Source organism: Etheostoma cragini, chromosome 22 (assembly GCF_013103735.1).
Source record: "Etheostoma cragini isolate CJK2018 chromosome 22, CSU_Ecrag_1.0, whole genome shotgun sequence".
NCBI lineage: Eukaryota > Metazoa > Chordata > Actinopteri > Perciformes > Percidae > Etheostoma > Etheostoma cragini.
The window spans coordinates 447,275-459,556 of record NC_048428.1 but is presented as its reverse complement, the minus strand read 5'-3'; the positions used below and the strand labels follow the sequence as shown (position 1 = coordinate 459,556).

Genomic DNA, 12,282 nt, shown 5'->3' with positions numbered 1-12,282 from the left:
TCTGGTGGACAGACTATGCAACACCATCACTAACAGGGACGTAGTAGAGCGTCCTCTGGTGGACAGACTATGCAACACTGTCACTCATAACATGTTTAAAGGGTGTTTGTCCGTTTTTATTTTATTTTCTAAATATTCATAAATCAGAATCATTTATTTTTAATTACAAATTATTCTGATAAATAAATATAAAGAAAACATTTATTGGCCATTATAAATGCAGATACCGATAGCTTGGACAATCCCTAATATTGGCCCGCATACATATTGGACGTATAAGGAGAATGTCTTATAAGGGGAGAACTTCCACTCTCGGGATAACTTCCGGCTTCTGCACACTGGTTCCAGTCATTTAGTTGTTCTAAAAAGCCTTTAAAATGTCAGTGACGTCATACACATTGTACAGCTGACGTACTCCTTTACGGCAAGCTCTGAGTCACTTCCTTTGTTCTCTCGACGCATCGACAACACACCTGACAGGTTAGGCTCGCCCCGTCAATTTGCCAAAAAAGTCCACGTTAACATTCTCATCAGAATGCCTGTAGACGGGCTCTGCCATCAGGTTCTGCTTCGGATGCCATCAAGTAGAATCTCTGGTCGTAATCAGTCCTTCACCGACCAATCAGCATTCATTATCAGAAGGTTAAAGAAGCGAGCTTGTGACCGGGAGGTCGCTGGTTCGATCCCCAGACCGACAGGATCAAATGTGAGTGGGGAAAGTGAAAGAGCAGCACTTGGCCCTCCCTCATTACCACCACTGACGTGCCCTTACGATTGCTATAACAGTTTATTCAATACTTTTCAAACGCTCCAACACACCTACAACACACAAGGGTAACTATGCTTAAAATCACATATTGTAAACTAAACACTGATTTTCAAAATACAATAATACACTAACACAATACACTTTGTCTACCAAAGTACTGCAAACGTGTCCCAAAATCACATAATTCTTCCAAAACACTCCCATACAGTATGTTCTCTCCCAACAGGAATATTTAGTCAATTATAGCCCAATGCCATAAAAACACTAATATCAGATGGAATTCCAGAAACTGCATTAGTTTATATGCGTCAGGTCTGCCCTTATAGCAAATAATAGTATAATGCATTGATCATAGATTGTGATCACTGCAGTTTCTCTTGAATCCTCTCTACATTTTTGTTTTAGTGGGTTTATGTTGCATTTAGTTTCTTTTGTTGCTGAAATTCAATAAAAAAATGAAAGGGCCATCTCAGAGTAGCTTTATAGAATGTACGGTTTATGAAAAAAAGGAAACAGAGACAGTATTGTCCAGGTAGTTGTCTTCCTCTCCCTCATGCAGGGAATTTGTAATTTGTAAATTACAAAGTACAACACTCACTTACTGTCACATATAAAGAATACTGTAAAAACAAATGGTCATGTGATTGAAAGAACCTCAACAGCTGAGTGTGTTTCCTAGATGGGAATCAGCTGTGAGTAATCTATTTGTGTAACTTCAATCAGCTGTGAGTACTCTATTTGTGTAACTTCAATCAGATGTTTCTCTCATTTACAGTACCAATGGAATACATGTAAAATGCAGGGGAGAGATTTGGGTTTTTAATTTAAAATGGGAACAGCTGTTCACTTTGACTTTAGCCTAAGATAGGTTTAGAACATGATTTCTTTTCATTTGCTAATTTGTCACTAAAAATCCATTGGTTGGTTTATCTTGTGTTTAAAAGAAGTTCAAGCACTTTAAATTTGTGTTAACTTAATGCATTTTGTGTTGAAGCAACAAGAAATGTGTTAATTGTATAGGCTGCACAGACAGAAGTTTTGCCAATTGTGTTTTAGGAAAGTTGTTAAAGCTATTGAAAAAATTCTCATAGCAATCGTAAAAAAATGTAAGCAAGGCCCTTAACCCCAACCGCTCCAGTGGAGTTGCAGGTATGAATGTGTTTCAATCAATTTATCTGGATAAATAAAGGTTAAACAAAAAGAAATCAGGCTAAATAGGGAGTAAACTGACTCCCCTCTGATATTGCCCTGCCCTACAGCTGATTTATTCCAAATGTCTGATCTATAGAGAAACACTGAAGATTAGTTAAGATTAGGTCCCGACTGATCCTGCACTGTGTCAGGAAAATTCAGTAATGTAAGAAGTTGACCTAACATCCCCAACGTCATATTGTTCGGATGTTTCTTGATTCTTGTCACTGTCCCTTTTGTTCAGAGTGGCTAGTCATACTGACAGGAACACCTGCAACACATGCACTACAATTAAATACATCATTCCATAGTGAAGTGGAAAATCTTCCATTTTAAAACTCTATCTCAGAAGTCCCACGTTCAGTGTTGTCGTAGTACTACACTTAGGTGTTAGGTGTTTCTGTTGTTTCTTGTCAACCCATAATATACGGATCCATTTTGTGACGTGATGTATTAGGGCTACACAATATATTGTTTTGCATTGCGAAAGGCCGCGACATATCGCAATATACACTCTGCTCACTCTACACATTTCTTGTGTTAGTTTAAAGACAATATCAGCAGAAACTGCACTTCAGAATCTTATTTTTTTTTTAGATTCAATGTTCAATTTATTTAGTGAAAGAAAGTTGGAAATGATTTTTCTTTTGATTTGAATCCAACAAGCAGTTTGTTGTATTTCTGCAGAACACTGAAAGCAACAGAACTGAGACTGCTTTATATGTGTTTATTTATTAAGTAATATCATTATCACGATGTTCAACAACGTTATTGCATATCGCCTATTTTTCTCATATTGTGCAGCCCTACTATGTCTAACTGCACTCATACCACTTCCTCCAAATGTTACTGTCCTAGCTCTATAATGGGCCGAACGCACAAGCCCCTCTGATTGGTACCTACTGTGGAACCACGCCCCCCCCAGCCAACACCACCACAAGCTCAGCCCTCACCGTCGTGTTCCGATCAGACGGCTCTTTGTCCAGGCCGGGCTTCCAGATGATGTGGTACCAGAATGGTAAGTAGGACTCGGTTGTTGTGGATTGTTTCTTTGACATGCATAGCAGTGTTTTTTGAGTCTCTGCTCCCGGAGCTAAGCTCTAGGGGGTTCTAAGATTCTAGGATCCGAGGGAATTCTAGGATTTAGGATCCTAGGGGGTTCCAGGATCAAAGCTTTTAACCCTTTTAAAGGTTATTTTTGGGGGCTTTTTTCCCATTATTAGAGTGATAGTGGATAGACTGGAAAGAGGGAGATGGGGGGAGATGACACGCAGCAAAGGGCAGCAGGTCGAATTTGAACCTTCTTCTTTTAAACGTTATTCTACTGTGCTGACTGTTTTTTAATTATAACATTTGGCGCATCGTGATAGGGGAAACACTGAACTATGTAACTAGAAAGACACCAACAGATCTGTGAAAACGGCCTTTATTGCTGAGCCACAGGGCCTTAACTACAAAGATGACGTGGTATTACGTATGAAATCCGATATTTACCTATGGAAAAGCTGACATTTCCAAATAAAACTTTTAAAAATTAGAGATTGATGTAATGGTGACTAATGGCTGACAAGAACTATTTTCTTAAAAATGGCTCAGATGGCACGATCTCGACGTCTAGATTCTGGGTTTACTTTCATGGTGATATTCCTAGAGCAGAACTCCTTAGCTCACAATAAACTAATATTATGAGTTATATATAATTTTTTAGGGGTACGGGGATCAAGTTATAACTAAATCTAAATCTAACAGCGCTAAAATCACATCTTGTGCCAAAGAAATCCAAATAACCCCAAGCATTTTTTTTTATTATCCCAGAATACATCTGTGGTGTAGCCACTGCCAGACTGGGTTTTAGGTGACGTTTTAACACACTTTCTTCCCCTTGACATGCTGTGTGTCCCTGCAGGTTGTGGTGGGGACCTCTCTGGTCCCAGTGGCTCCTTCAACAGTCCCGACTACCCCAACAGGTATCCAGAAAACAGGGAGTGCATCTGGTATGTCACCACGTCAGCTGGCAGCAGCATCACCCTCACTATCCATGAGTTCGATGTGGAGTTCCATCCAAACTGCAACTACGATGTGCTGGAAGTAAGATATGGACCTGTCTGTGTTATGGGATGTCACGAGAACCGTTTCTTCTGCTTCGTCTGCTACTTAAAGGATTAATCCGGTGAAAAAAGGACCTAGGGGTTAATAACACATGGGTACCGAGTCTACCGTTTTCATTTGCTTTCATGTTAATGATGTGATCAGTTTTGGCACAAACCGCTAATTACCTTATAAAGCTAGTTGTTTGGGCACAGGTAGAGTAAAATGAAGATTTCTAGACTAACAACTTCCACGGTAGCAAAATTAGGGTCCTTACATGTAAACCCAAGCATTGAGAACTTTGGAAGTGGACAGACAGTTTATTAAAGAGATAGTTTCTAAAGACAGTACTGTTTGCGCATACAGGCGGGCGCCATCAGTCAAAAACACAGTCATATGTGACCAGTCGAACAACAAATGCTGTAAAACCAGCATTCAGTTACACTCACCCCTAGGTTCATTTAGCACCGGATTCATCCTTTAATACTTGAGAAGAAGATAAAGAAATGGGGATTACTCTGTAACTAAAAGGTGTATGTCTGTAGGGATTCATCCCATAATGTTGTCAGACACTCAGACACACTAATCTGAGTCCGTCAGCGGAACAGAACTTTTAGTGGACCGGGATTGCCGAGTTCCCAACGGTTCAGTCTGTATCGAGGCTGCCGGCTGCAGTCGTCATGCTCAATACTCATTTCAAAAAATGTTGTACCCATCGGTGACTTAGACACAAAACATCGTAAACTACAGTCCAGGTTGAAAAATACCAAAGTTGTCCTTAATTGAATGAGCTTTTAAAAACAGTGAAAAACATAGTCCGATATTGTCCCATATTAAGGCATGTTCTACGACTTAAAAGTGTTACATCTGATTTAAAGACCCATTCTGTCACTTGCTTTTATTGAAGTCTGAGGCTAACGGCTTCTGTTAAGTCATCTCCTGAGCTCTCTTTTCATTCTGCTTTCTAAGGCGTTCCAGATTTACTTTGCTCTGCTAACTTCCTTCTTTTCTGACGTTGGTTTCATCATGCAAGTTGTTTTGTATTTCATTTTGCATTGTTGTGTTTGTTATGTCTTTTTTTCTGTTGCCTGCTGCTGTGTATCTATGTAACAAGGCAGACTTCATCCCATCTGCCCTGGTTTTAGAGCACTTTGGCTCAGCTTATGCTGTTTTACATGTGCTGTAAAAATAAAGATGACTTGACCGTTTGACTTCTCCTCAGGTGTACGGGGGCCCGGACCTGTTGGCCCCCCGGCTGGCCCAGCTGTGCAGCACCACATCCAGCCCCATGCAAGTCTCCAGCACCGGCAACCGGCTCACAGTGCGCTTCCAGTCCGACGCCTACGTCAGCGGCCGAGGTTTCAACGCCAGCTGGGCTGAAGTTCCGGGAGGTGGGTGGACTTCACTGATGCATGCCCATATGTCATGATTTAAGGTTCAACCTTTTTCTATTCCATTTGAGCATTCACCAAACAGTCCAGCCACGGAGGAATTATTGTGCAGACTCTTTGAGTTAAGTAAAAACAGTTAGGGGCAACGAAAAGCACACCGACTAAAATAAAAAAGATGATACAATAAAATAAAATAAGACAAAAGAAGAGACTGTTAGAATACATAAATAGACAGACTGATTGATTGACTGACTGACTGACTGACTGACTGACTGATTGATTGATTGATACTAAATTGGTAGCTGGCAAGATGCCACTTTATCTCCTGGGCACTGCAGGTACTCTTGAGCAAGGCACGACGCCCGGTTGACAGAAGTCAGCACTGGCAGCCCCCCCCCCCCCACACACCCACACACACACACACACACACACACACTCTAACATCTCTTGTGTGTATTAGTTCATGTAAAGGTCCTGAGCATGTGTGTGTATTTCAGACCTATGGGTAGTTATTACTAACGCAAAAAGCACAGTGTAAATTGTAATTTCCCAACTGGGGATCAATAAACAGTATAAAAGAACCTAACTTTAACCAACTGTCCAACAAAGCTTTTGTTGTGAAACATTTGCAGAAATGTGGTTGACTTGCACGGTTACCTTATAGTTCAAATGTGGCTGTTGCCATCTTGTGGCGGACATACAGTACTACATAATGCATTTTGGATATCAACACTCATGCACCCCTAACTGACACAGGACAATCACACTTAGGATGAGTGTTACAGAATGACAAATTGAAAATAGTAAGAATATCTTGTTGAATGGAATAAATTAAAGTGACGTTTCAAACTCCCCAAAGATGACATAGCCCCACATGGGCTTAGTGAGTGAGATTTTAGCAGTATGATGACCCTTCACAGTATTGCAACAGCTTCTACATGTATTATTTTGAAATGTGTGGGTAAAAAAAACAACTTTCTTTCCGTTGAACACAATGTTTTTGTTATTTTTAAACTCAACTCATAAAAACACAGCTCATACCTTCAGTCGCTGTTTCAAGCCACGGTACACTTTGAAACCAATGACCAACCCTAGTTGACAGGCACCCTTATTTTTTTCACTCAACCTTTATTTGGGGCCGGCTTTTTGTTGTTGTTGCAACTGGCCATTATTTGAGAAAACATGGGCACATGTGATTGATAGTTGTGTAGATGGAAGTACACAGACCGGGTAATGTTAGTGATGGGGGGTTGAAAGAATAGTGTTCTGTCTGACAGCTTTCCACCAGCGGGCTTAATGATTTGTAAATCCACTGTCCCCCCCCCCCCCCCCCCCCCCCCCCCCCCCCTTTGCAGGCTGCGGAGGCCCAGTCACCGCTCCATCAGGGGAGATCCATTCTCCTTTGTATCCTAACAGCTATCCCCCCAACGTGGACTGTTCCTGGGTCATCAGCGTGGATCCCAACCACCGCGTACTCTTCAACTTCTCCGACCTGGACGTTGAACCTCATAGCAACTGCTCCTGGGACTATGTGGCCGTGAGTGACTGATTTACAAAGTTTAGGAGCAATGTGTCAAAACAATTTTGTTTTACCGCTGACCTGTTTGAGGAATTCATTGATGCACCACATCTACCAGACTACTATTTACCTAACCTGTAACCTGTAATCATCTTGGGGCTACATGATTTCTGTGTAAGTTGAATAAGTCTTATGGTTTTGACAGAAGGGATGGCCCCTCTTCCCAGCATTGGAAGCATGATGGGATTGCCGCTGGCAGAATTTCCAAACAGACCAACATGCATATTATGCGAGAAATACAATTTGGTTGCTACATCTGTCTTTATTTTAGATCGACAGTTGTTAGTTGTAAAGATTTTTGTGAGTTTTCGAGAGGCGGTGAGTTGAGTGTTAATGTGCATTAAGTAGCCTGGATTTAACTTTATGCAAATGAGGAGCGGACAACTCGTGAAAGTTCGGCTGCTTACATAGAAAATGAATGGGAAGTATGGAAATGATGCTGCCAATGGACACGTACTACTACAGTATAGTGTGTGTGTGTGTGTGTTTGTGTGTGGCAGTGGTAAAGTAACTTGTTTGTGTATTTGTTGTGCCATTTCTGCTGCAGTGCTTGGGCGTAGTATTTAATATGTCTGTCCCTGTGTAGATCCATGATGGTCCAAGCATCTCTTCTGCTCTGCTTGCCCATGTGTGTGGCACCACTCTTCCTCCTCCCATCACCTCCACCCAGAACACCATCTATGTCCGTTTTCGGTCCGACTCCAGTCTCAGCCACCGGGGCTTCAGTGCTCGATTTTCTGAGGGTGAGCCCCCTTTAACCTCTATGTTTCTATCACTAGAACAGGGATAAATCAGCCAATCAATACTCACCTTAGAATTTCACAATCTCAGAATTGCTCTGCTGCTAACATTGCAAGACATTCTTTTTTTGTCTCAGACCACTGCCATGTCACCGGAAGTGCATGCAAAGGGCACAACTGATATCAGAAAAGGTGTACAGACTAAAAGATGTTTCCACTTTCCATAACTGAAGCAAATGATTCCTATTTTCAATTACAACACACGGGAAATCAGTGTGGGGCGGATTGCACCTATGATGCAATTCTGTCCCACACAATTTCAGTTTTAAGCTATAGTGCGTTCTGTCTCTCCCATGAGGAATTCTAAGAAATGACACCAAAACTGTCAACCCCCCCACCCCTTCTCCACACAGTTGCTAGGAGCCAAGGAGACATGTATGAAGAACTAGAGACCCAGACTTGAGTAAAAGTACAAGTGCTGTATCAAAAAAGTGACTTGAGTAGAAGTTGAAGTGCTCTTTCAGCACCACACCTAAGTGGTAGTGCAAAGGTTTTCAATATTGTTTGTACTTACAAGTAATTAATTTTAAAATGTACTACTCAAGTACTTAAAGTAAAAGTTTTGTGCTCTTCCTTTCTGTCTTTTCTTTTAACCCAGTTTAGGCACCGGCACCATTTCAAAAGTATCGTTTTAGTACCGATATCGATTAAAAAAAACTATCAGGCTTTGAGCGACACAGGTTTTCCAGGGCCGATACAGATTATTAGTATTTAATGATAAACGATATATGGAACCGATATGTATTTACACTGAAAACAAAAATCTTCAAGTCAAAACTGACATTTCCACATTTCAACTAATGAAAGGAAAACATGTCAATAACAGGGAGTCAGATAGTGTTCTGGGGGGGGGGGACTCTAAGTCAGAATCAGTGGTGAGTCAAACCGGACTCTCTGTGTTATTTTGTTTGTTTTCAGCTTGTGGTGCAACAATCACGACTGATGATATTGGTGGGGTCATTGCGTCGCCACGGTACCCAGGCCAATACCCACCGAGTCTGAACTGTAGTTGGATCATCAAAGCACAGGAACCATGTGAGTTGTATTTGCCCTAAGACTAGAAAACTGTACTAACCTTTATTTATCCTGAAGAGATCGTTGAGGGTGACCCTCATTTACAATGTCATTGAGGAAACATGGTCTTATACACAAAAAGCTTCCTTCTTTTAACCTTTGACCTTCTTCCTGTGGCCAGTCAACCATGTGAGCCTGTCGTTCACTGACTTTGAGTTGGAAAGGATTGACACCAACTGCTCCCATGATGCAGTGGAGATCCTGGATGGAGACAACTATCAGGCGCCGTCTATAGGTAGTTATACTATGTTTGTGTGTGTGTGTGTGTGTGTGTGTGTGTGTGCGTGTGTGTGCACGCACGCACAATGTTTTCAATTGTTTTCACCTGGGCACATTATGTTCAAAGTCAGATATTGTCATTTAATTTACATACCAGAGATGGAGGTGCACTACCTGAGACGGTGGTAGTGCAAAGATATCCTTTAAATATCAAATACATTAAAATATCAGTTAATGACTCAGTATGTGATGACATTACCGAGCCGAGATGGTTGAATGTAACAAGTCGACTGCTTATTAGAGAAACATGTAGCTTTCATTTCAAATTCAAATGTGATGTCCAATGTTGTCAGGGCGCTACTGTGGCAATGAAATACCTCACCCAGTGACATCCTTCAGTAACGCCATGGTGGTCAACTTCGTCACCGATAGTTCCGTCTCCAAAAAAGGGTTCCAGGCCACGTACTCAGCATCCACCTCCAGTAAGACACAGCAGTACTGCTCACCGGTCTATAGTAACAGTACCAGTTCACCGCATATTCCGAGTTGATCTCTTGCATACACACACTGACACTGACAGGAACAACTTCTTCTTCTTCTCCCCTTTTCTGCTCAGGTTGTGGGGGAGATCTGGTGATGGAGAGCGGTGCGTTCAACAGCCCCAACTATCCGGATGCGTATCCGCCAAATGTGGAGTGTGTGTGGACAATCAGAAGCTCGCCAGGGAACCGTCTCCAGCTCTCATTCATGTATGGTTGCGTCCGAAATTATACACTAAAATGCTTTTTAGTCTTCTAAAACATTGTGTGAGACTTTAAGCGCCCATATACTAAACATTTACAGGTTCACAATTGTATTTTGAGGTTGGAACAGAATAGGTTTCTATGGTTTCATTTTCAAAAAACACCATATTTTTGTTGGACTGCACATTGCTGCAGATCCTGTTTCCACCCTGTGTGTTTGGGTCTCTGTTTTAGCTCCAGAGTGAGACATCTCACTAGTTTTAACTCAATAGTGAGACATCTCACTTCTATTCTATCTTTGTTGAGAGCTTCACATGCTCAGTATCTCGGTAAGATCCCATCAGCTAGATAACTCTTTCTCCAGCTTTGCAGAGGACATTCAGAAACCGGATCTCACTCAGAACAAGATGGAGAGTTTTTTTCCAAGTTTGTGTGTTTTGTGGAAGCACCAGAGACACAAAATAACACCCCAAATCCCAGAAAAAGAGATTTCTTGCATAATATGGACACTTTAAGGGTGACCCAGAATAGTGGAATGTTCAATGCTTCGATGGAAACAGGTTTGACGGCCAGTCTCACAGTCGACTTAACTTGTAGCTTCTGGCAACGAAGTCGGTTCTGCAGCGTCCTGAAAGCTGCCAGTTCCCACCAATGAGACGAGACGGTGTCATCTACATAGCAACTATTTGTACATCCGTCCTAGCTTCTAACTTCCAGGATTTTCTAAATATATAATTTGTTGCATCTAAATATAAATGTGTAAAATGCTAGTGATAGTGAGATGCTTGCTACAGTAACCTCTCTAGTGATGAATCAGCAAAAACAACTTGATGTTTCTTTGATTCCTTGCCCTGTTTTAACAACGCTCGCTGTCTTCAGTCACTCTCTAGGTCCTAGACTAGGTCTAGATCCTTTTGGGCCGACAAGGACTAATGCAACTTTTCCCTGCAATGTTGTTATTTGGTTTGGCATTGTCTTGAATCTTTGCTTTTTTGAAAGTGAGTAAATGAATCCAACAGCCCCATGACAGATTAAAACACTTTCCGTGATCCATGACCCATGGTAGCAATTTTCAAGTATGTCTTAGTATGAAACCAATAGTACGTTATTTGTATACTATCTCCGGTGAAGGATTACAGTCAGATCTGTGGTTTCTAAAAAAGATGGAGATGCTTGTTCCTGCTTTTATTTCTTCACGTTTAGAACGTTACATTGTAATGTACACTTGTTTAAACAAATCATCCTTGGACAAACTGCAAGTTGTCCAGAATGCTGCAGGAAGACTTTTGTCTAAGACCAGCAGGAGATGGCACATTACTCCTGTGCTCCAGGCTCTTCATTGGCTACCAGTAGGTTTTAGACTTATTTACTTATAGAGCCTTGCATGGTCACGCTCCCTCCTCCATCCAGGATCTGTTGCACACCCACACTTCTGGTGGCTCTCTGAGGTCTTCAGACCAAGGCCTTCTAACTGTCCCCAGAACCCCTTTTAAAACCAGAGGTGATCGAGCCTTTTCTGTGGTGGCTCCAAGGCTCTGGAACTCTCTCCCTTTAGTCTTGAGAGCTTTGGATTCTGTGAAAACTTTCAAAAAACACCTGAAGACACGTATTTTTAGACAAGCTTTAAACTGGCAATATGGCTCAGTATGTTAAGTGTTGTGTTTTTATTTGTTTTACTGTAAAGCACTTTGTGACCCCTCTTTCTGAAATTTCCTTCAGGATGAATAAAGTATCTATCTATCTATCTATGTATCTATCTATCTATCCATCAATCTATAAATTCCGGTCTGTGAAAGGTCCTATATAAGTAAAGTTTATTTACGTACTAATTACAGTATGCAAACACTGCACACTATGCTGGTATAGGTATCCCACAATGCAATGTGGTAGTAGGTGTGGGTGGTTAGGAGGATTTATCAGTGGATTATGTATGGTATTGAGAGAATACCTTATTTATTCCATATCAGTAACAGTCTTCTTGTGTTTTCTCAGTATCTTTCACCTGCAGGGAGACTCTGGCTGCCACAGCGACTACCTGGAAATCAGAGAAGGGAACTCCACCGGCCATCTGGTTGGTCGCTTCTGTGGAGACTCCCTCCCCTCCAACTACACCTCTGTGATTGGTCACATCCTGTGGGTTAAGTTCGTCTCAGACTCATCCATCAGCGGAGCGGGATTCAGAGCCACCTTCTCACATTGTGAGTCTCTGCGTAGTTTTTATTCATTCATAAATCAAATAAAAATACCCAATAATTACATACATATCTCAGTGTAAACTTAAACAGTGACTGAAAGGCTGAAGGAAAAGCGTATGTATGTCTATTCTATGTTGTCATCAATTAAAGTGCCAATGACATGGTGCTCTTTGGATGCTTTTATACAGACCTTAGTGGTCCCTAATACTGTATCTGAAGTCTCTTTTATATAG

The 12,282-nt window shown here is 41.5% G+C and overlaps 1 protein-coding gene across 1 annotated transcript in view; it reads left to right on the top strand.

Moving 5' to 3' along the window:
* Window positions 1-12,282, top strand: part of cubn (cubilin (intrinsic factor-cobalamin receptor)) — a 74,372-nt gene that overhangs the window by 29,614 nt on the left and 32,476 nt on the right. The window contains exons 28-37 of the mRNA XM_034862168.1: window positions 2,819-2,978; window positions 3,867-4,048; window positions 5,271-5,439; window positions 6,795-6,976; window positions 7,605-7,761; window positions 8,737-8,853; window positions 9,014-9,127; window positions 9,465-9,593; window positions 9,728-9,860; window positions 11,847-12,052. Coding sequence (XP_034718059.1) covers window positions 2,819-2,978; window positions 3,867-4,048; window positions 5,271-5,439; window positions 6,795-6,976; window positions 7,605-7,761; window positions 8,737-8,853; window positions 9,014-9,127; window positions 9,465-9,593; window positions 9,728-9,860; window positions 11,847-12,052 — 1,549 coding nt within the window. The remainder of the gene's footprint in view (window positions 1-2,818; window positions 2,979-3,866; window positions 4,049-5,270; window positions 5,440-6,794; window positions 6,977-7,604; window positions 7,762-8,736; window positions 8,854-9,013; window positions 9,128-9,464; window positions 9,594-9,727; window positions 9,861-11,846; window positions 12,053-12,282) is intronic.